The following is a 22045-nucleotide window of genomic DNA, read 5'->3' as shown; positions in this document are numbered from 1 at the left end:
AAGTGGTGGTGCTGTGGCTCAAGAAGTAGAGTGCTAGCTTTGAGCTTTCAAAAGAAGCTCAGGGACAGTGTCTAGGCCCAGAGTTCAAGCCCCAGGACTGGCCAAAGAGAAAAAAGTTAATATATTTGAGCAAGAAGTTCTTTAGAGAATAGGCAAATGAATGAAAATACAGAAGCCTAAAAGACGATAAATTATTTATGACATATATAGGCCACAGTGTTGAACATTGAGGCAGAAAAAGAAAAGCTATTAGATAATAAAAATCCTGGTATGGACTGGCACCAGTGGCTCATGCATGTAATCCTAGCTACCCAGAAGGCTGAGGTCTGAGGATCACGGTTCAAGCCAGCCCTGACAGGAAAGACCATGAGACTCTTATCTCCAATAAACCACCAGAAAACCCGAAGTGGTGCTGTGGCTCAAGTGGTAGACTTTCCTAGCTGGGCTAGCCTCAAATTGCAATCCTCAAATTTCAGTAGCTAGGATCACAGGCAGGAGCAACCAGCACCCAACTTTCAAATTCTTAAAATACATAAGTAAAGGAAGCAATAATGCAAAACAGTTCCTAGGGTTTAAACTTACTACCCTCATGATCATTAGTTTGCATGGAAAGATTCTCTTTCATGGCTATTCTTTTAATTTACTGCTTAAACGCTTTCCTGCCTTTAATTCTATATTGGGCAGAGAAAATAAATCCATTTCTCTAGATCACTTCATTTGAGAACTCATCAGTGATGAGGAGGCATATGGCTGTTTCTGACTTGAATTTATTTTTGTGTGACTCGGTATCTTGGATCTAACAAGTAAGTTTCTGCAGTAGCTAAGAATTATCCTCCCTACCTCTGTTCTATTCTGCAAGCACCTTTTTTCAATTGCTTGGACTCTTAACTGCTTTCTTCACCCAATAATTTGGAGGTGCTCGCTTGGCAAACATAGCTTGCTTTGAGTCTTCTTTTGGGTGCTGCCTCTGTCTTCCTTTGGATTAAATGCTGCATGTTCTAACATTTAAAATTTTTTAGGGCTTGGGCTCTTAGACACATTAAATGGGAACAAACTCTGTGTTCTCTTGGACATGGATTCTCTTGGGGAACAATAGTAGAGGCCAGAGAGGAAGAGATACTGGAGTGTCTCCCTGTAAGTGTTGTACCCTGTCATGTTATTATCATATTATATATATATATAACATATTACATTATTATGTTATTATTATCATGTATGGGCATACACAGCTTCTTAAAAGAGTGCTATCCAACTTATACCTCTTGCTGGTAGGCTCTACAATTACATCAGGCATGGAGTCATGAATAGGAGAAATTATTCTGCTCTAGTATGTTAAGATTTGTTGCAAGGGATAGTCAATGACTTTGGCCCAAACCTTTATAATCTTCAGGGACAAACTGACTCCCTAGCAGCCGTGGTTCTACAAAAAAAGAGGAGCTTTAGATATGCTCACAGCTGCTCAGACAGGGCTTGGCCATGACAAAGAGTGTATGGGGGTTAACAGATCAGGAAAAGTCCAAACTAACATCCACAAATTAATCTTTTATACGGTCTCTCATAGAGAACAAGTTACTCAAGAATGGCTCTTATGGGGAGAGACATCTGCTCCTGGCTGTCTTGACTTCTACCTTTCCTGGGACCCCTTTCTAGTAAAAGAATTCCTGTATTTTCAACCTGTTTGTTAAGTCTTGTTTCTTCTAGACTGGAGTCCATCAGGTTACAAATGGCCATTAAAAAAGACGCTTTATTTAAACTGTCCTCTAGTTTTACCATGGACATCTTGTGTGCTTGGAGGATTCCAGACTGCCATACTTCATGCTGAGCAGAAATAGTCTGCAGTAGTCATCATTTATGTTCTCTTACAGAAGTTAGAGATTACATCGAGAAGGGGAATGAGAGAAAAAGGGGAACTATGAGGTAGATGAGGATAAAAACTAACAGACATAACACATGGCAGATAACATGTGTCCCATATGATGGTGTTTCTTTTTTTCTTTTTTTTTTTTTTTTCTGGTCATGGGGCCTGAACTCTGGAGCTGGGTGCTGCCCTTCAGTTTTTCAGCTCAAAGACTAGCGCTCTACCTCTTGAACCACAGCACCACTTCTAGCTTTTTCTGCTTATGTGGTGCTGAGGAATCGAACTCAGGGCCTCATGTGTGCAAGGCAAACACTCTACCACTGAGCCACCTTCCCAGCCCTCATGGTGTTTCTTGTTCTCACAGTGCCTCAGGATTCTGCTCAAATGCTGCTTCTTTCTATAATGCTCTAAGTTCCCATTCAAACACTTCTTCCCATTATGCCCTGGGTACCTGATAACCAATGGAAAGAGCTGAGGTGACACGTACAAACCATCAAGCAATCAGTGCAAAGCCCAGGAGAGGAGATCTGAGGGGAGTCCTATAGTATAAAACTGCCCTCGGAGAGGATTCACTGGTCTTCTTTGGACCCTTCTTCAGATGGACAGTCTCACTACTTTCTTTCATGGCTTTCCTTTCACAATTAAGTTTAAAGGTAAGTTTAATTAAGTAAAAATTAAGTTTACTGGAAAGTGGAAGAAAAACTCTGTGAAAGATAGTAATAGAAACACTTCATCTGGAGAGGGGGAGTAAGGAGAAATCCCTCCTTTTACTCTTAAATAAGCTTATTTTTTCTTAAGCAATGAGATGAATATAACTTAAATTTTTTGTGTTTTCTAATTACCATATAACCCAATGATTCCATTGCTAGCTTTATACCCAAGAGAAATGAAAGCATGAACACATACATTTAAACATATATTCATAGTAGCATTATTCATATATCTTCACATTCAGAATATATGAAACAATGCCCAACTAATGAACAAAGATAATGTGATATAAATATATAGGATTCAACTACAAAAGAAATGAAGTACAGGCTATAATATGGATAAAGCCATTATCCTAAATATAATTATACATAAAAGATTATATAATATATGGTTTCATTCACAAGAATGTTCTTTCATAATAGGCAAATTCTTAAACACACAAAGTAAACTAGTGGTTCCCTGAGTTTTTTTGCTCAAGGCTAGCACTGTACACTTTGAGCCACAGCATGATTTTTTGGTGGTTAATTGGAGGTAAGAGTTTCACAGACTGCCTGGACTGGCTTTGAACTGCCTGGACTGGCTTTGAACTGCAATCTACAGATTTCAGTCTCCTGATTAGCCAGGATTACAGGCATGAACAACCAGAGTACAACTTAAATCATACAACTTTGTACATGCTATATTATATACCCATTTTAAAGTAGTTTTGTTGTTACTGTTTTGTTTAGGGACTTTTTATGTTGGGAATTTAACATTTTTTTAACAAGTCAGCACGAATCTAGTGAAGACCTAATAATCCTTTCTAGTCCTACATTCTCTAGAATTCGGCACTGCTGAACATTCTCTTCAGTTGAGATCCTTTGATTATGTGTCAAATTCTACCTCCAAATTCTCCATGTAATGGATTGCTTTTGCCTCTTTTTCATTCTATAACATCATCCATCCCAGTGTAGGACACCAGGTCCCATTACCAATTTAGAAGTTCTGTTCTTTGCCATCTTCTCCTATACTATTGTGCCTAACAATGACTTGGCTTCAAGCAATATTCTCTCACTTCTGCCCTGGTTCTGGTCCCTTTTCTGTTTCAGAAGTATTTATGGCAAACTTCTATTAATAAACTACTTGGTACAAATTCCTGGCTAATTAAGCATTTTATAAAGTCTCAGTCCTCACACCAACTCTACAAAATAGCCCAATCTATTTTCCAATGAGAAAGCTGAAATTTACAAAACTGTTGTGCTCTTCCCCATTATATCACTAGCGTCTCTTAACTAATTAGCAATTCCAAACAATCTGCTTCTCTCATCTTGTGTCTTTTTTACTAATAATATTATGGTATGTGCTTGGAACCTTACATTTGATTCTTCCCTCTCTTACTCAGTTCTACTTACTTTCTGCCATTATGATAGTTAAGAGGAAATCCTCAAGTCAGTACTAAACATTCGGCACTGAAGAATACTGTAAGCTTCAGATTCACAACCCCTATGTTTAAAGTTCTAACTCTAAAGATTACTTGTTTGCAAATAATGAAACTAGTTTTAATATTTCTTATGGAATTAAATCTCAGTTCATCAAGTAAAATAAGAGATTCTTTTCTTCCTTACAGCCTCACCTTTGGCTGGATCACCAAGAGTAGTAACAGCACTGCTACCAACACAGAGTCCACGCTGACATATCAATTTTGCCTTTAAACAAAAGATACTGTTTTGTTTATTACCAGTCTTGGGATAAGCAAATTAAACAGTGGGTACATAATCTAAAAATGTTAAAATACAAAACAAAGCACAGGGCAAATTCATACAATTGTCTTTTGATTAATGATCCAAAGACTGTCATAAGCTTTTTATCATTTCTTTTTTTTTTTTTGGTCAGTCGTGGGGACTGAACTCTAAACCTGGACACTGTCCCTCAGTTCTTCAGCTCAAGGCTAGTGCTCTACCACTTGAGCCATAGCACCACTTCCGGCTTTTTCTGCTTATGTGGTGCTGAGGAATCGAACCCAGGGCCTCATGAATGCAAGGCAAGCACTCTACCACTGAGCCACCTTCCCAGCCCTGCTTTTTACCATTTCTATTAACAAAAGTGTCACGAAAAAAAATCCAACAAGGTCATACTTAAGTATTCTCTTGAAGGTTTCTTGCTTTATAACTATTTAATTTGAAAGTGTCTGTTTTAGTGTAAATCTACATATTTTAATTATTCCTTAGGCAAATATATCTTTGATTTATATAAGCCTGTAATGTAACCTACATAATTATATATCTATATCTATATCTATCTATCTATCTATCTATCTATCTATCTATCTATCTATCTATCTATCTATCTATCTATCTATCAATTCTCCCCCCTCCCCCCCAATTCTGGGGCTTGAACTCTGGGCCTGGGCACTGTCCCTGAGTTTCTTGTGCTCGACTAGTGCTCTACCACTGGAGCCACAGAACCATTTCTGGCCTTTTCTGTTTATGTGGTACTTAGGAACCGAACGCGGGGCTTCATGCATACTAGGCAAACACTACCACTAAGCCACATTCCCAGCCTTATAAATATCAAATTTATCAAATTTAATATCAAATTTAACTGTATTGATAGATCCCTCCTTCTTAGACACTACACATATCTCTGGAGACATACACAGTGCTTTCCTTTTCCTCCAATTTAGGCAAGGGAAATAATAAAAATGTTCAATCTTTAAACAATTAACTAGAATACTGAATAAGAAGTGTTCATCTTATTATCCTCAAAACCATGCAATTTAAATCTGAAAAACCCCCACAGAAATAAACACTGATTAATGAAAAAAATGTCCATGCATTCAACGGCATTGAAACTGTAGTATTATCTGGCTTATGTAACTGTAACCCCCCTTTTATAATAGCAATTTTAAAAATTGTAGTAATGAAAGAAACCCATATTCATATAAATTTTACCACTTTTTTTTTGTTCTGTCATGGGACTTGAACTCAGGCACTATACCTGAGTTCTTTTGTTCAAGGCTAGCACTGTACCACATGAGCTACAGTACTACTTCCGGTTTTCTGGTGGTTAATTGGAGTTAACATCTCATGGACTGTTCCTACCTAGGCTGGCTTCAAACTGTGATCCTCAGATCTCAGACTCCTGAGTAGCTAAGATTACAAGTGTGAGCTACCAGTGCCTAGTTAGAAACTTAGATTTTAAAGAAGAACTGTAAAGTTCTAAAAACTTAAATCTGTTTCACGATTAGCTTGTAGTATTACTTACAATGACACTCCACTAAATAAAAATACAGGTCTTCCTACAATCTCATAAAACTGAAATACCAATATTTATGGCTAACAATATCATTAATTTTATGCAATCTGATTTTCTTACCTGATTTTCAGTTTCAAGCAGGAAAAACCCATAAGTTTCTTGAAGTTCTTCCTCAGTATAATTACTTGTTTGTTTTTGTTGGTAAAAGGCTTTGTACTGTATAAAGAAAGAGAATATATCCTATAAACATACTGCTTTCTCTTACCTTTTTTTTTTTTTGTCGATCATGGGGCTTGAACTCTGGGCCTTGGCACTGTCCTTGAGCTCTTTAGCTCAAGGCTAGTGCTCTACTACTTGAGCCACAGCGCTACTTCCAGTTTTTTTGGTGGTTAATTGGAGATAAAGAATCTCAACGGACTTTCCTGCCCAGGCTGGCTTTGAACTATGATCCTCAGATCTCAGCCTCCTTAGTAGCTAGGATTATATAAGCCATTGGCGCCTAGCTCTCTAATTTTTTTTTTTGGGGGGGGGAAGAGATCCTGGGGCCTGAACTCAGGGCCTGGACTCTGTCTCTGAACCTCTTTGTACTCAAGGCTAGCACTCTATCACTTGAGCCACAGTATCCCTTCTGGCTTCTTCTGTTTATGTGGTACTGAGGAATCAAACCCAGGGTTTCATGCATGCTAGGCAAGCACTCTACCACTAAGCCACATTCCCAGCCCCTCTCTTACCAATTTTAAGAACTAATTTGTTTTTAAATCTATTATCTCATATGTTTAAACACACAAGTGTTTACTTAAGTAAACACATTATTATTCTATTCCCTAGAATGTATTATCTCCTAAGTGACCAATTCCAGGGATCTTTTATCTGATAAATAGCTAAGAAATTATCTTAGAGTTATGTACTGGTGGCTCACATCTGTAATCTTAGGTATTCATGAGATGAAGATCTGACCATTATATTTTGAAGCCAGCTCAGGCAGAAGAGTCTGAGACTTATCTCTAATTAGCCAACAAAAGAGCTGGAAGGGAGTGCTCAGCAATAAGAGCACCAGCTGTGAATAAAAAAAGCTGAAACCCCAAGGCCCTGAGTTCAAGTTCTAGTATTTCACACACAATAAAATATGCTTAAGACTTAGGTTTATATGTATATATGTGTGTGTATACATATATATTATGATGAATACATTTCCCTTGAAACTAAAGTAAAACTAATTCACAAACAACACAAAGTACCAAATACCTCACCTCATTTAAGAAAATGTCATTTTTCACAAAAGTCACTTGACTATACTGAAAACCATGCTCAGATGCAGAATCCAAGTAAGAAGTGTGGAGAATTGAAACTGCCCTCTGGAAGAGAGAATCTGAACTCAGAGACACTGACTCAAAAACTGTAAAATACAAACAAAAATAATGTCACTGTTTAAGATAACCAAAGACGGCTGAGTGGCACTAATGAATACTCAATAACTTCTTCCTTTCCTGTGTGACATATGACTAAGTAATTCATGATGTGAAAGACCTGTCATGTAAAAAACTAACCTATACAAATTGTAATTGAGGATGAAATTAGCACAGAAACGACGTATGTACTGCTATAACTCTTAAGCATGTTGGATTAAAGCTGTGCATGCTATTAAGGCATATGCAACTCCAGTGTTGGGATACTGGTCAGCAACTGCTTAGGCCAATGTTTCCATCTTTAGTTTGTTTTTGTCCCTGCCCCCGCCCCCGGCTCCCCCCTCCGCCCCGCCCCCAACACAGACACCTAGGCCATGTTTTAATAAAGTTGCCCTTTCCAATTTCTTGTCAAATTCCCAAGTAAACCTGTTAGGTTTCAAGGGACCTGCTATTTCTTACCTTCCAAACACAACAGAAATAATTTTATTTCTGCTGTTTCCCTGCAGCCAAAAGTCTACAGAGCTTTACTTTTATGGCTTGTATTATAACTTTCTTTCACTTCACATAATTGTACCACTTTTTTTTTATTTTTTGGTAGTGCTAGGGTTTGAACTCAGGATCTTGCACTTGCTAGTGAGGGATATTACTGCTGAAGCCACATCTCTAGCCCTGGATCTTAATTTTTGTCTGGATGATCTTGGACTGAATCTTCCTATTTACATTTCTGGGTATGAAAGGCACATGCCACAGTGTCCAATTTGTTTAATGGCTGAGATGGGGGGGGATCTTCATGATTTTGAGGGGGGCTTGGGCTGGCCTCCAACCCTGACCTTTTCTGTCTCAGCCTCCTGAAAAGCTAGGATTGCATATATAAGCCATCACACCCAGATCATTTTTTAAAAAGTACTTTCATCTATCCATACTCTTATACTATCTCCAGAGACTGTGATATGCTTGTCCTCTGAAAGATATGTTTCCTAACAGAGTACTGACCAAATGTTTCCTAGAAGAATACTGACCAAAATCAGCAATTTTCTACATCTCTATATCTTTTAACACTTTTTTCCTTCAGCAAAAACTAAATCTTACTAGTTTTATTACCACTATAGCTTTTAAATATTTTAACTTTCTTCTATTATTTCTAAATAAAAATGAAATCACTTACAGAGCACTGGAAGGTTTGGTCACATAGTACAAGTAGGCATATTAATAAGCTTTCCTACTTTTATTTAAACTCTTCCAATTGCATTAAAGTTCAAACATTAATGATAAAAATCAGTTTTAAAAATTACAGATATAATTACAGATATAATAAGTAATATATTACCAATATAATAAGTTATCTGTTGTTACCTAAAATTAGACTATCAAGGAAATGCATACAATTTTTTCAAGAAATTTCATTTGGACTTATACTAACCTAAATACTTTAGCTATCAGAATTATTTGGGAGGGGTGCTGAGGTTACTACCCCTGAGCTTCTCTTGCTCAAGGCTGGTGCTCTACCATTTGAGCCACAGCACTACTTCCAGCACCTTTTTTCGGAGGGGGGGGGCATTGGTTGTCTTTTGGAGGGGATAGTTTATTGGAAATAAGGGTCTCACAGACTTTCTTTCCCGGGCTGACTTCAAACTATGGTCCTCAGATCTCAGCTGCCTGAGTAGTTTAAGATTATAGATGTGAACCACTAATGCCTCGCTCAAGATTTTTTTTCATCATTTAATAAATTTCCTAACATCAACAGATATAAATAGAAAGCAAGAAAGGAAAATGAATGAAGCATTGTAAGGATTTAATGAAGCTAGCTAGAATGCCTAATCTATATATTCTAAGTTTTACTTTTATTTTTGTTCAGTTTCATTTTCCCTTTGAATGTCAGCACCATGAAAAGTGAGGTTATTCTGAGCTAGTATATGGTATACCAGCTACTCTGAAGGTTAGGCAGAAGGGTCACCTGAGACCAGGGGCTCAGAATCAGCCAGGGACTCAAGCTCAACAACAAAATTTTTTTTTGACTAGATTCAAATAACAAAACATCAGTGGTGACAATGTTACAGTTTTTAAAGCTGTATGACTCCAAGAAAAATGGAAACCTGTGTGGTTTCCAAGCTTTCAAATCCCTCTGCTAGTCCAAACACAAACCAAAAATCCTTTAGAAGTTATGATTTTGGGAAATTTCTATGGACTGTTATTTATAAAGATAATTTTTAAACATCTAAGGCTCAGTATTTGAGAAGCATGTCACTCACAGTTGAAAAAGTAGTAAAAAAAAAAAAAAGGATAGCTTTAAAAATGAAGACTAGTATTACTGATGGGTCCAGATTTTCTAAGATGTGAATAGGTATGCATATATCTTTAAATTTGTAAAGTGATGAGTACCATTTACCTCCCCATATTTAAATAGATCATGTACAATGGAAACTAAAAGTAGTACAAAAGGCGGGTGCCAGTGGCTCATGCCTGTAATCCTAGCTACTCAGGAGGTTAAGATCTGAGGACTACAGTTCAAAGCCAGTAAGGCCCTGAAATTCTTATCTCCAATTAGCCACAAGAAAACCAGAAATAGAGCTGTATCTCAAGAGCTCAGGCTCAGCACCCAGGTCCTGAGTTCAAGCCCCACAACCCACCAAAAGAAGAAGGAGGAGGGGGGGGAGGGAAAAGAAAAGAAAAGAAACGAAAAGAAAAGAAGAAAGTAGTGCAAAAGAAGAGTTTGGTCTACTTAACTTTAACATGGATTGCCCAAATGCATGTGCTCATAGAATATTTCAAAGTGTGGGAAATGATTCATCACAATTAAGCTGAAAGACTCATGATTTACAAGTAAGAACCGGTGCTGGTGGTTTAGGCTTGTAATCCCAGCTACTCAGGAGGCTGAGATCTGAGAATCACTGTTCAAAGCCAACCCCTGGCAAGAAAGTCCATGAGATTCTTATCTCAAATTAACCACCAGAAAAAAGGAAGTGGTGCTTTGGCTCAAAGTGGTAGAGCACTAGCCTTGAGCCTTAAAAAAAAGTTCAGGGACAGAACCCAGTCCCTGAGTTCAAGCCCCACAACTGACAAAAGAATTTTTCTTTTCACTTACATGTTTTTAATTCCAAAACTATGTACTTATGACTAAAAATGCCTTCTCCTTTAGGTCAACACTTCTCAAAGAGTAGGGTATTTCTAAAAATCAATACTTGCCAGGCACTGGCGCTCACATCTGTAGCCCTACTTTCTTAGAAGGCTGAGTTCAGAGGACCACATTTTGAAGTCAACCCAGGCAGAAAAGTCCATATGTGTGCTTTTTTTGGTGGTTAATTGGAGATAAGAGTCTCAGACTTTTCTGTTTACGCAGGTTTCAAACCATATTACTTAGACCTGTCTCCGAGTAGTTAGGAATACAGGCATGAGCCACCAGTGGTTAGCTTATAATGTTGTTTTGACTTAAAAAACACATAAAAATAGGGGCTCAAAAGAATACAGAAAATTATTTAGAAATGCTGAAACTAGCCATAAATAGTGGTTTAAATCAGTTGTTACTGAGGTTGGGAAGTAGAAAAAGTAAACTAAATTACATTTGAAAAAGTTTATATTATATCATTTAAAATATCTCTATTCAGGCTCAGCAACAGCTATGTGCGAAGCTGAGAATGGGAGGACTGAAGTTCAATGCCTGCCTGGGCAGGAAAGGTTAAAAGACCCCTTAAACCTACAATTGGGTACAGTAGCAAGCACCTATAAACCTTAACTACAAGGGAAGCTGAGTTAAAAAAGATTGTGGTTGGGCTGGGAAGGTGGCTCAGTGGTAGAGTGCTTGCCTTGCATGCATGAGGCCCTGGGTTCGATTCCTCAGCACCACATAAGCAGAAAAAGCCAGAAGTGGCGCTGTGGCTCAAGGGGTAGGGCGCTAGCCTTGAGCTGAAGAGCTGAGGGACAGCGCCCAGGCCCAGAGTTCAGGCCCCACAACCAGCAAAAAAAAAAAAAAAAAAAAAAAAGATTGTGGTTGCAGGCCAACCCAGGAGAAAATGTCTGTAAGACTCCATTTCAATCATGGAAAGCTGGTGCCCACCTGTTATCACAGCAACAACAGGAAACCTAAAATAGGCAGATGGTGGTACAGGTGCTTGCCTAGGAGGAAATTGAAACCCTATAGCAAAAATAATGAGTGAATAATTGTAACCCCTCTGCACAGTATTTTCACAATTAAAAAAATTTGTTAAAAAAAAAAGAGTGAAAAACACCAGAGCTAAGGTATGAATCAGTGGTAAAACACCTGCCTAGTGTACATGTAAACCTGAGTTTAAATCCCCAGTACCACCTCCCCAAAAAAAGATTTTTTTTCAGTTTAAATTAAAAGACAATAATTAAAATAGTTATGGTGACACATGCCTGCATTCCCATCACCTTAGAGTCATCAGCAAGAGAATGGAAAATATAAAACCAGTGAAGTGGGATGTGATCTATAAATGAATGAATGAAGTCAAAGAAATACAAATCAATTTAACATTTCTGAGGCAACTTGAAGATTCAATCACCTATCAATTTTAGACTGATTGTAGAAGCTGTAGCTACTAGAAATTATAAAAAACAATTGTTTTATACCACCTAAATTCAAACTAAATCTCTTTATAATTCTAGTTTAGGATCATTCATAATTAACTTATAGCACTTAATTTAATACCTACTGTCTTCTGATAGAATCCTTCTATTAATATTCTCTAAGACAGAATGTGAGGGTGGTTTTAATTCATTTTCATCACATAGGCCCCTAGAATTGTTGTCATGGTCCTTTTCTTTGTTAATGTCATAAATGCTAAAAAGAAAGAAAAAAATGGATGACAATGTTGAAAGGGATGCCACTAATCAAAATGCATTGTATTCATAAACTGCTTTGTTGAATGGCAACTCCTTTGTACAGTATTTTTATTTAAATATTTAAATATTTTTATTTTTAAAATAAAAATATTTAAAATATATGTAATACTCTAACAAAGAAAAAAACTGATCCAATTTACAACATATCTACTATCTAAACAAATGTTTACCAAGTAATTATGAATAAAGCTATAATGCTCACTTTTCTCCTTTAATGAATCTTACAGCCAAGTACTGAATTTGCTCTGTATGCAGTAACTTAGTTTGAAATATTTTTTCGAGAATCCTCAATTCCTAATCAGAAATTTTATACAGAGAAATAAATTACGCTCATAGGAATCACTTCTCCCTCACTGAAATTTCAAAATGAAAAGCAGAGATTATAAATCCAAGGCAATTTCACTTGAACATGTCCATTTATATATACAATGCAACTTGATCATGATACTGTCATTTTTCTTTTCCTCTCCTTTACCAAACTAATCTCATCAGGTATCCTTGTTCCATTTTCACACATATAAAGCTTTTTTACTATAATCAGGCCTCTCTTCCTCCCTCTCTGTTCATTCCATCCCACCTACACCCCAGAGAAAACATGTTCCAACTCTTAATATTCATTTTTGTTAAAAGTGCGCGCTAACTGTTCTGAAATTTCAACATGGATATCTCACACATGAATATCATATTTTAGATTGATCATATTTGCACACATATAAATACACATATATATTTAAAGCATACACAATCCTTCATTCTTATGTTTATTTTTTAGGTCCAAAATTCACATGAGAACAAACATGACCTGTGTTCTGAGGACTAGCTTACTTCACCTAATGAGGATTTCCAGATCCATTCAGTTCCTTGCAAATGGCCTGACTGTATTCTTTATGGCTGAATAATCTGGTGCATATGTTGACAGGTCTAGATCTATCTATATCTATAGTTTCTTGATCCATGAGCTGCTCCATAACTTGTGAACAGTACTATAATGAACATGATTATACAGATGCTTTTAGTATATGCTACTTTTGCTATATCTGGTTGGTGGGTTTTTTGGGGAGAAATTTCCATAAATGCTTCCCATAAAAGTTATGTAGTTTACATTCCCATTAATAATGTATTAAGGTTCCCTTTCTCCATCCTCATCAGCATTTGTTTTTATTCATTTTTTTTTTTTTTTTTTTGGTGGCATCAGTCAAGAACTCAGTCATGAACTCAGGCCTTGGTGTTGTATTGTCCCTGAGCTCTTTTGCTCAGGGACAATGCTTTACCACTTTAAGCCACAGCACCACTTCCAGTTTTTGAGTGGTTAACTAGAAACAGTCTCACAGGGACTTTTCAGCCCAAGCTGGCTTTTAACTGATCTTCAGATCTCAGCCTTGTGAGTAACTAAGATTACAGGCGTGAGCCACTGGCACCAAGCTTTATTCATATTCTTGATGGTCACTCTGAATGAAGTAAGATATAATCTCAGTATCATTTTCATTTGCTATGGCCAGGGAATGTTGAACATTTCTTTATGTATTTATTTCCATCTGTACTTCTTTTGAGAAGTGTTTCCTTTAGGTGTCTATTTTTAGAAGCTCCCTACATATTATGATTATTAGGCCCTGCATCTCCACTTCTGTTTTTTAATGTGGTTAACTGGAGATAAAGAGTTTCATGGACATCACGGCCTGGGAAGTCCTCAAACCAAGATCCTTAGATCTAAGCATCTTGAGTAAGTGACGATTACAGACATGAGTCACCAGCACCCAGCTTAAACATTTAATTTTTAAAAACTGGTCCAGTCACAATTATTTTCTGAATAATTTTTTAAATTAATCTTTCACAAATGTGATCTCTTATGCACATGTGTAAGCATGAATGTGCACATGTGTGCACATGCACACATATACAGTTTCTTTTGTTCCCAGCAATAAATCTATTTCTACCAAGCTCCTTTTATTTTCTGTTTAGCTTGTTTCCTATTTGGTGTTTTTCATATGGAAAATCTATCAAATGGCTGGTAATTTTTGTCCTGCATGTTTATGTGTGAGGCAGTAAATGTCTAAAAGCTGTAGTGTATAAACTGTACTAAAGCCAATTAGGAAAAGTTTGTTATGAAGATAAACATAACATGTTGCATCAATTCAATTCTTAGATATTTACACCATAGAAATGATAGACATTTTTCCCCTCTTTTTTTTTTTTTTTGAGACAGGTAAGTCTTAATATGTACTAGGTTAGCCTCATCTTACAGTATGTAATTCAAGCTGACCTTGAACCCTCCAATCTTCCTGCCTCAAATTTCCCAGTCCTGAGGTTACAGGCATGCACTACCATGTTCATTCTTGAACACTCTTCTTGACTAGCAGCTCTAGTCAAGATCTGGTCTGTTCTGATGGGGATGTAGTTGTTTAATCAGGTTAAGATCTGGGCTAGTCAGTTTATATAGAGAATAATCCTTTAATATTCTGCTTAGGAGCATATCAACTTGCTTATTTCTGGGAGTGAAACAGAAAAAAAAAATGGTTCTGGATTTTACTGTTTAACATGTTGTCTTCCACTTAATTCTCAGTTTCACTTAGATGCTTCATCCCAGTTCAATTCTCTAAATAAAGCCTGTCTAGTTTATGTCTCCTGACTATAAACCTTCAGTCTTTTCTCAGTGTAGAGGGAAAGTAGCCTCTAGATATACCAAAGCAGTGAAGGAGTCCAGTTAGTCAACATTATGACAGTCTTTCCTATTTCCACTTCACTCTTCCTTGAAAAGTTATATCTCTCCAATTCTTGAGCTTCTTCCAGATTCTGTGGATAATCAGTTTGCTTCTTTGTTGGCTTACCTCCCTTTCCCATTTGCCATTCTCTAATTCATTAAATCATGTAATATATTCCCATCTATTTTCTTTGTAGTTTCTCAAATATTGCTTTTGTATATGTTCTCTTTGCTTTTTCCTCCTAATCTTTGTGGATTTACACATTTTTACTATAACTTTAGAAGGATTTCCAGGAGCTGGGAATGTGGCTTAGTGGTAGACTGCTTGCCTAGCCTGCACGAAGCCCTGGGTTTGATTCCTCATTACCACATAAACAGAAAAAGCAGGAGTGGCACTGTGGCTCAAGTGGTAGAGAGCTAGCCTTGAGTAAAAAGCAGCTCAGGGACAGTGCCCATGCTCTGAATTCAAGCCCCAGGACTGGTCAAAAAAAGAAGAAAAAAAAACATTTCCAGTGTACAAATGGACATGTTAAACTAGAACTGTCAATTTAGCTCATCTGAATCTCTTCAATTAAAAACAAAACAAAACAACAAAAAGCTTCCAAGGGTTGGGGATGAATTTAGTGCTAGCACACTATTTTACTGTATGCTAATATGTACAAGACCTGATTAATTAATTAGCACCACACATAAACTCAATTAAGGCTGGTTGTTCTGCCTCGGTGTACTGAGTATTCTGCCTTAGTGTACTAAGATTACAGGCATGTGCCACCACACCTACCATATTTATTTAAAAAAGGATAACCCAGGTGCTGGTGGCTCACGCCTGTATTCCTAGCTATTCAGGAGGCTCAGATGTGAGGATCATGGTTTGAAGTCAGCACAGGCAGAAAAGTTCATGTGATCCTTATCTCCAATCAACCAGCAGATAGATGGAAGTAGAAGTTCAAGTGGTAGAGCACCAGTCTTAAGCAGAAAAAGTTCAGAGATAGTTCTCAGGCTTTGAGTTCAAGCCCCATAACTGGCACAAAAAAAAGGAGTAACCTATAGTGCATATGCATTCAATTATTTACTCAAATAAACAAATAATATAACCTCAAATTGATCCTCATTCTCTTAAAGCATCTTACCTTTTTTTGCTGGTTATTTTGGAAATGGAATCTCAGGAGGTTTGGTTTTTTTTTGCCTGGATTAGCTTTGAACCTCAATCCTCCACATTTAAGCATCCTATGTAGCTAGGATAATAGGCATAAGCCAATGGCACCTAATAAATTTCTTTTATTTACTTTGAGACATGATCTTACTGTGTTACCCAGACTGACCTGCACTCCAGGGCTCAAGCTATATTCTGGTTTCAATCTTTTCAACAGCTTTGACTCTGGCAAGAACCACTATACCTTTCACCAGTCTACCCCAAAGTAGTTAATTATTTATACATACATATTTATAATTACTTTGCAAGTACCATTTTCCCTAATAAATCAATATTTCCTAATAAACCATCCCTATGATGGGAGGAGTTATGTTTGGTTTACCAATAATTATTCAATATTCAACTCAATGCTTTCACATCGTAGGTATTTAATAGACATGCATTTGCTAACTAAATATTCATCCTTATATGCAACCTGTTCTGAAAGTTGGAAAACAAAACAAGGCTTCTAATTTTTTTTCTTACAAAGCAAGTAAATGCTAATAACAAAACTTGACAAATATATAGACCTACATCTTAACGACTATTGATTCTCAAGTCTTAAGCACATCATGTGTTGACAAAGATAATCTATTAAGCATTAAAAGTTAACAGACATCAATTAATGATCAATAGAGAAATCAAAGAAATAAGCAGAACTATAAATTTAATGAACTATATTAGTTAATTCAAAGAAAACAAGTCACAGAAACACTGCTGTGGCATGAGAAGATAGGTAAAAGGAAGTTACTATGTAATTCTTAGTAGATTTCTTATAATTTGTCAATTTCTATTGCTGCAGCTTATTTCTACTTGTTATTTTTAACTATATTTAAAAATAAATTTAGCTGCTTATTTAATAAAGACAGAAAAAGTACTACCGTAAATTGTTTAGGGAGAAAAAAGCAGATTAATCGTCATCTTACAGTGTAACACTCATCAACATCTAATATTTGTCTTGTTTTTCCAACTAGCTTCCCAACACTAGATATAGCTTCATGAATAAAGGGGCATTTTCATTTTCAGTGGTGTGTCTTGATCCCTTAGAACAGGTATGCAGTAGGGATTCAAACAAAACAACAGCTCTTTGCCTTATATATAATTTGGTCTTTTTTTTGGGGGGGGGGGGGGTGCGGGGGGGGGGGGGGAGGAAGGAGTGCCAGTCCTAGGTCTGGATCTCAGAGCCTAAGCACTATCTCTGGGCTTTTTTGCTCAAAGCTAGCACTTTAACACTTGAGCCACGGCTCTACTTCTGGCTTTTCCGTGGTTAATTCGAAGAGTCCCACAGGTTTTTCTGCCCCCCCCCCTTTGAACTTAATCCCAGATTTCAACCTTATAGGTATGGGCTGGGCTCTTGGCTCCTGTTCTTTATCTTGTCCATGCCTTTCTATGAAGCTGTGGCCACACTGATCTATTTTCTAAGCTTTGTCCAAGCTGTTATTTCTAAGGGGAGGGTTTTCTCCCATTCTCCTAACTAAGCTCCTACTTGCTTAGTGAAACTTGTAAGTCATCCCATCTAAAGTATGTTTGCTTTAAAAAAAAAAACTCTCCTTACAACATGCTATTATTTCATGGCTTTTGTTTTGTTTTTGGATGGGGGGGGGGGAGGATAATCTTTCTTCCCTACTAGAATGCCAGGTGCATAGAGGCAGACACTATGTCTTATTCACCAAAGTCCCTAGTGTCCAGGGAAGCTCTTAGCACCACAGCAGATAATAAAACTCTATAACAGAAATTACCTTTGAGTAGGCCAAATGAAGGGAATTTTGTATTTTCTAAAATCTTAGCATAAATACAATCCAGGAGAAATAAAGCTACTCTGATTTCAGAAAAAAAAAGACCTTTCACAGCTCTACCTAGAAGCAAATTTACAATTTGGGGGGGGGGGGCAGGAAGAGGCAGAGAAAGCAACATAAGCCCAATCAAGACACATAAAACAAAGTGCCCCTATTAAAAATTGAAAATACCAGCTGGGCACTGGTGGCTCACACCTATAATCATAGGTACTGGGGGGGCTAAGACCTGAGGATTGTGGTTCAAAGACAATCCACGCAGGAAAGTCCATGAGACTCTTACATCCAATTAACCACCAGAAAACCGGAAGTGGTGCTGTGGCTCAAGTGGTAGAGCACTAGCCTTGAGCTGAAGAGCTCAGAGACAGTGCCCAGTCCCAGAGTTTAAGCCCTACAACTGACAAAAAAAAAAGGTCTCTAATGTGCAAAAGTCTTAAGTATGTGTCAGCCAGGTTCATGCACAAAAGGAATAATAAGGTACTATTATTTATTTGAAGCGCAAGGTTCATTTGGAATCACTAGTCTACATTTCAAAAGACAATCTCAGCAGATTATAGAGGTACTGGCCCGTAACCCCAGCACTGGGGAGGCTAAAGCAGAATCATGGGTTTGAGGCCAGCCTGGGTTATACAGTGAGGCTTTGTTGCAACAACAACAAAACCAATCTCAATTATTGTAGATCTACACACATGAGTCTCTGTCAAGGCATCTGACACCATGACACAATCTATCAAGAACCAGGAATGAAGGCACTCAGTAAACCTTGAAGAACCATACAAACATGTCTATTATCACCTGGTCTCCGTCATCACCTGGTTTCAGCAGCAGGGGCCTGACACGACCCTGGTAAAGCTTCATTCTCAAACACCCTCAAACCTCCTACCAGGTAAGGTACAGCACAGAATCGGTCCATTCTCAAACACTTTCATAGGTGAACCAAAGGAGCGGTCCTCAAGGGGTCTCGGGACTGTCTCCGCAGCTTCAGGGCATTCGAGGCCACCCCTCTCCTTACCCCATGTTGTATGGGGGAGGGGGCTCTGCTCAATCCGCAGCCCTACTGGCCCCCTCCCGCCCTGCCCGCAGGGCGGCCAGGGCAGGCCAGCACCGGAAGCAGGGGGACGGGGACGGGGAGCCGGTGTTGGGCACGGGGCAAGCAGTGCCTTTTGAAAGTCAACAGGGTGGCGGACTCCAGGGCTCCACGAGCTGACTCCCTCCCTCCCCCACCCCGCCAGCCCGCCGGCCCGGCCAGCCAGCTCCGAGGCGGGGAGCTCCGACAGGGGCAGCTCTGATCGATGCGGGGGAGGGCGGGGAAGCTCGGAGCCGGGGACGCCGACCGACCGACCGGCGCCCAGTGCGGTCCTCGGAGCTGACGCCAGGACGGTGACCCTGGGAAAATCGCCACTGGGGGATGGCTTCTTGTGTTCCTTTACACTCTACAAAATCCGGTTTCTTAAGCGTTCTGTCCACAGTGAAGGTGGCCTTTCCCACCGTGTCTGGAGATTCAATTTACAAAAATGAAAGCCCTATTGAATATGGGTGTGAATGCTTTATGTACCGGCCTCTGAAATAGGGCTGAGAGGAGTGTTTTGCCTGATCTAAGAACATCTTTTCCTCCGTCTCATTAATGTTATGTTTCACTAGGGTTTTAATTTACTTATTCATTTCCCAAGTGAAATCTAACACGGCTGAGACAAACGAATTAAATGAATAAATAATTATGTACATGCTTTATATGTTATTTTCAATTGGAAACTCACTAGCTAGTGAAGAGAAACTAGTGTTAAAAAGTTTTTGGAAGGTGGGTACAGTGGCTCACGCCTGTAATCCTAGCTATTCAGGAGGCTGAGGTCTGAGGATCCTGGTTCAAAGCCAGACCAGACAGGAAAGTCAGTGAGACTCATCTCCAATAAACCACCAGAAAATGGGAAGCTGCGGTGCTGTGGCTCAAAGTGTCTCTTGAGCAAATAAAGCTCAGGGACAGGGCCCAGGCCCTGAGTTCCACCCCCACGACTGACCCCCCCCAAAAAAAAATGTTTTTAGAGACTATTATATAAAGTGAATCTTACAATGTAATATAACTTTTTCATTTAACTACAGTTTGGTTACTTTTGGGTTTAATATTTGGCTTCTGAAGATTGTTTTAACATTCTCAAAATCCATTCTACTGTAAAGTTAGATTAGTATAATATTACACTTAGCTTTTTTTGATATGCTGTATAGAAAGGCTATGTTCAAGATTATGCAATTTTATATTCAAGATTATACAATTATTAGAATCAGTTCATAGTTTATATGGTGATACTTTTTTGTTGTTGTTGCTTCTTCAGTGCTCACAGGCTGAATTCACCATCTCAGGCATGCTGGGCAAGCACTCTACCACTGAGCTACACCTCCAGCCCTTTATGGTGACTTTTTATGACATCTATATAAACCTTATGACTACTGTTCTAACTCTTCATCAAACTGGATTTGTAAGTTTCAAAATTAGTAACTGATTGCATCAAACTCTCTACTGTATCCCACTCAATGCTTCTGACAGATAAATAGACTTCCATAAAGGTAGGTTTCCTCAAGTGAACAAACCAGGCCTCAAGATTGATGGTTAAATATTTCTCCTAATGAGGGAGGAGCAGGTGTACATCACAGGTTCTAAACAGGGTCTATTTCACCATGCCAAGGAATAGAATACAGACTAACAAGGGACTTAGTTCTCCAATTAAGTGTTATTAAATCTTAAGGTAAAACACAAGTATGCCCTAAACACATTTCTTATGATAAGTCATTAAAAAAATTTTTAAACAGGGGCTGGGAAGGTGGCTCAGTGGTAGAATGCTTGCCTTACATGCATGAGGGCCTGGGTTCAATTCCTCAACATCACATAAACAGAAAAAGCTGAAAGTGGGGCTGTGGCTCAAGTGGTAGAGTACTAGCCTTGAGCTCAAGAGCTGAGGGACAGCACCCAGGCCCAGAATTCAAGCCCCACGACTGACAAAAAATAAAATAAAATAAAATAAAACAAAAAATCCAATTGAGTAAAGGATAAAGACTAAAGTTAGTTGTTTCAAAAAGCTAATACTAAATCTTTTAGCAAGAAAAAAGAAAAAAATGAAGATGTGAACATTTGTGAACCACAAATACAGGGAAAAGGTTTCTAAAATTATACATTATCAGAAACAATTTATACAAATATACTTTCAATTATGAAAACAGTAATCCAATAGATAAGCAAATCCGTGAAACTATTATTTGAATAAAACAATAATGCTGAAAGAATCACAGCTCTATCCCTTCCTCCAAAAGACCAGTTTCAGAGATTATTCTACTTAGCAAATGATCAGAAACCTGAAAGTCTGGCAATGCATTCTGTTAAGTAATTTACAGAGACAAAATTTAAAAAGAAAGAAGACACTGTCATGCAGACGATGAAAAATTAATCCTAGTCCATTGCAGATAAGTAAGAAAGGGAGACTCTTTTTTCAGGAATTATGAATAGGCAACAAATTAAGGCGCCAAGCAATCCAGGGAGTTGAACTGTAGTTCACTTGGTATAGTGGTAGCTTTGTACACAAGGTTAGGGACAGCACCCAGGCCAAGTTTAAGTTCCAGGACTTGAACACAACGAAAGAAGCCAAACAATCCAAGCAAGATAGACACATCACAGAAACAGCAGAATGCAGGGGCTAGAAAGGTGGCTTAGTGGTAGAGCGCTTGCTTTGTATGCCTGAGGCCCTGGGTTCGATTCCTCAGCACCACATAAGTAAAAAGAAAAAAGCCGGAAGTGACGCTGTGGCTCAAGTGGTAGAGCGCTAGCCTTGAGCTGAAGAGCTGAGGGACAGCGCCCAGGCCCAGAGTTCAGGCCCCACCACTGGACCCAAAAAAAAAAAAAAGAAACAGCAGAATGCTAAAGACTAAGAGAAAAATACCAAAAGCAGTCAGAGAAAAAGGAATCTACCAACCACAGGTGACTTAACAGCAACAATGTAAGTTAAATACAAGGAATGAGTTCTCTAGAATGCTAAAAGACAAGCACCAATTAAATGAGTGTTCTATGCAAAAATATTTTTAAGTGATAGTGAAAGACACTTTTAGACTTCATCAACAAACCTTCAATAAAAACCTTTACAAAGAAAGTATTTTAATATATAGGAGGAAGATGGGTCCAGCTGGATAAAAGAAACAATGAAGTCTGAATAATGAAGTAGTAAAAATGTAGGAAATATAAACAAGCATTGGTTGTAAACCACAATAAGCTAGTTAGACACTCATCTACCTGGTATCTTATCTCTCCAGTAA

At 38.1% G+C, this 22045-nt stretch overlaps 1 protein-coding gene across 3 annotated transcripts in view; it reads right to left on the bottom strand.

The window, feature by feature from the left end:
* The window catches only part of LOC138807713 (protein TASOR 2-like), a 63032-nt gene extending 44248 nt beyond the window's left edge, over positions 1-18784 (bottom strand). For 2 of the 3 annotated variants that reach the window (XM_069993488.1, XM_069993489.1), the window contains exons 1-5: positions 18565-18746; positions 11880-12007; positions 7057-7202; positions 5927-6022; positions 4185-4257 (exon numbers count right to left, since the gene is read on the bottom strand). In XM_069993488.1, the coding sequence (XP_069849589.1) occupies positions 4185-4257; positions 5927-6022; positions 7057-7202; positions 11880-12007; positions 18565-18665 (544 nt within the window). In that variant the 5' untranslated portion in view covers positions 18666-18746. The other variant, XM_069993490.1, reaches the window with a different exon arrangement.
* Between the last annotated feature and the right edge of the window lie 3261 nt (positions 18785-22045).

This window comes from Dipodomys merriami, unplaced genomic scaffold (assembly GCF_024711535.1).
Source record: "Dipodomys merriami isolate MVZ:Mamm:240054 unplaced genomic scaffold, mDipMer1.0.p SCAF_429, whole genome shotgun sequence".
Taxonomy (NCBI): domain Eukaryota; kingdom Metazoa; phylum Chordata; class Mammalia; order Rodentia; family Heteromyidae; genus Dipodomys; species Dipodomys merriami.
This window is presented reverse-complemented; position numbering and strand designations above follow the sequence as displayed.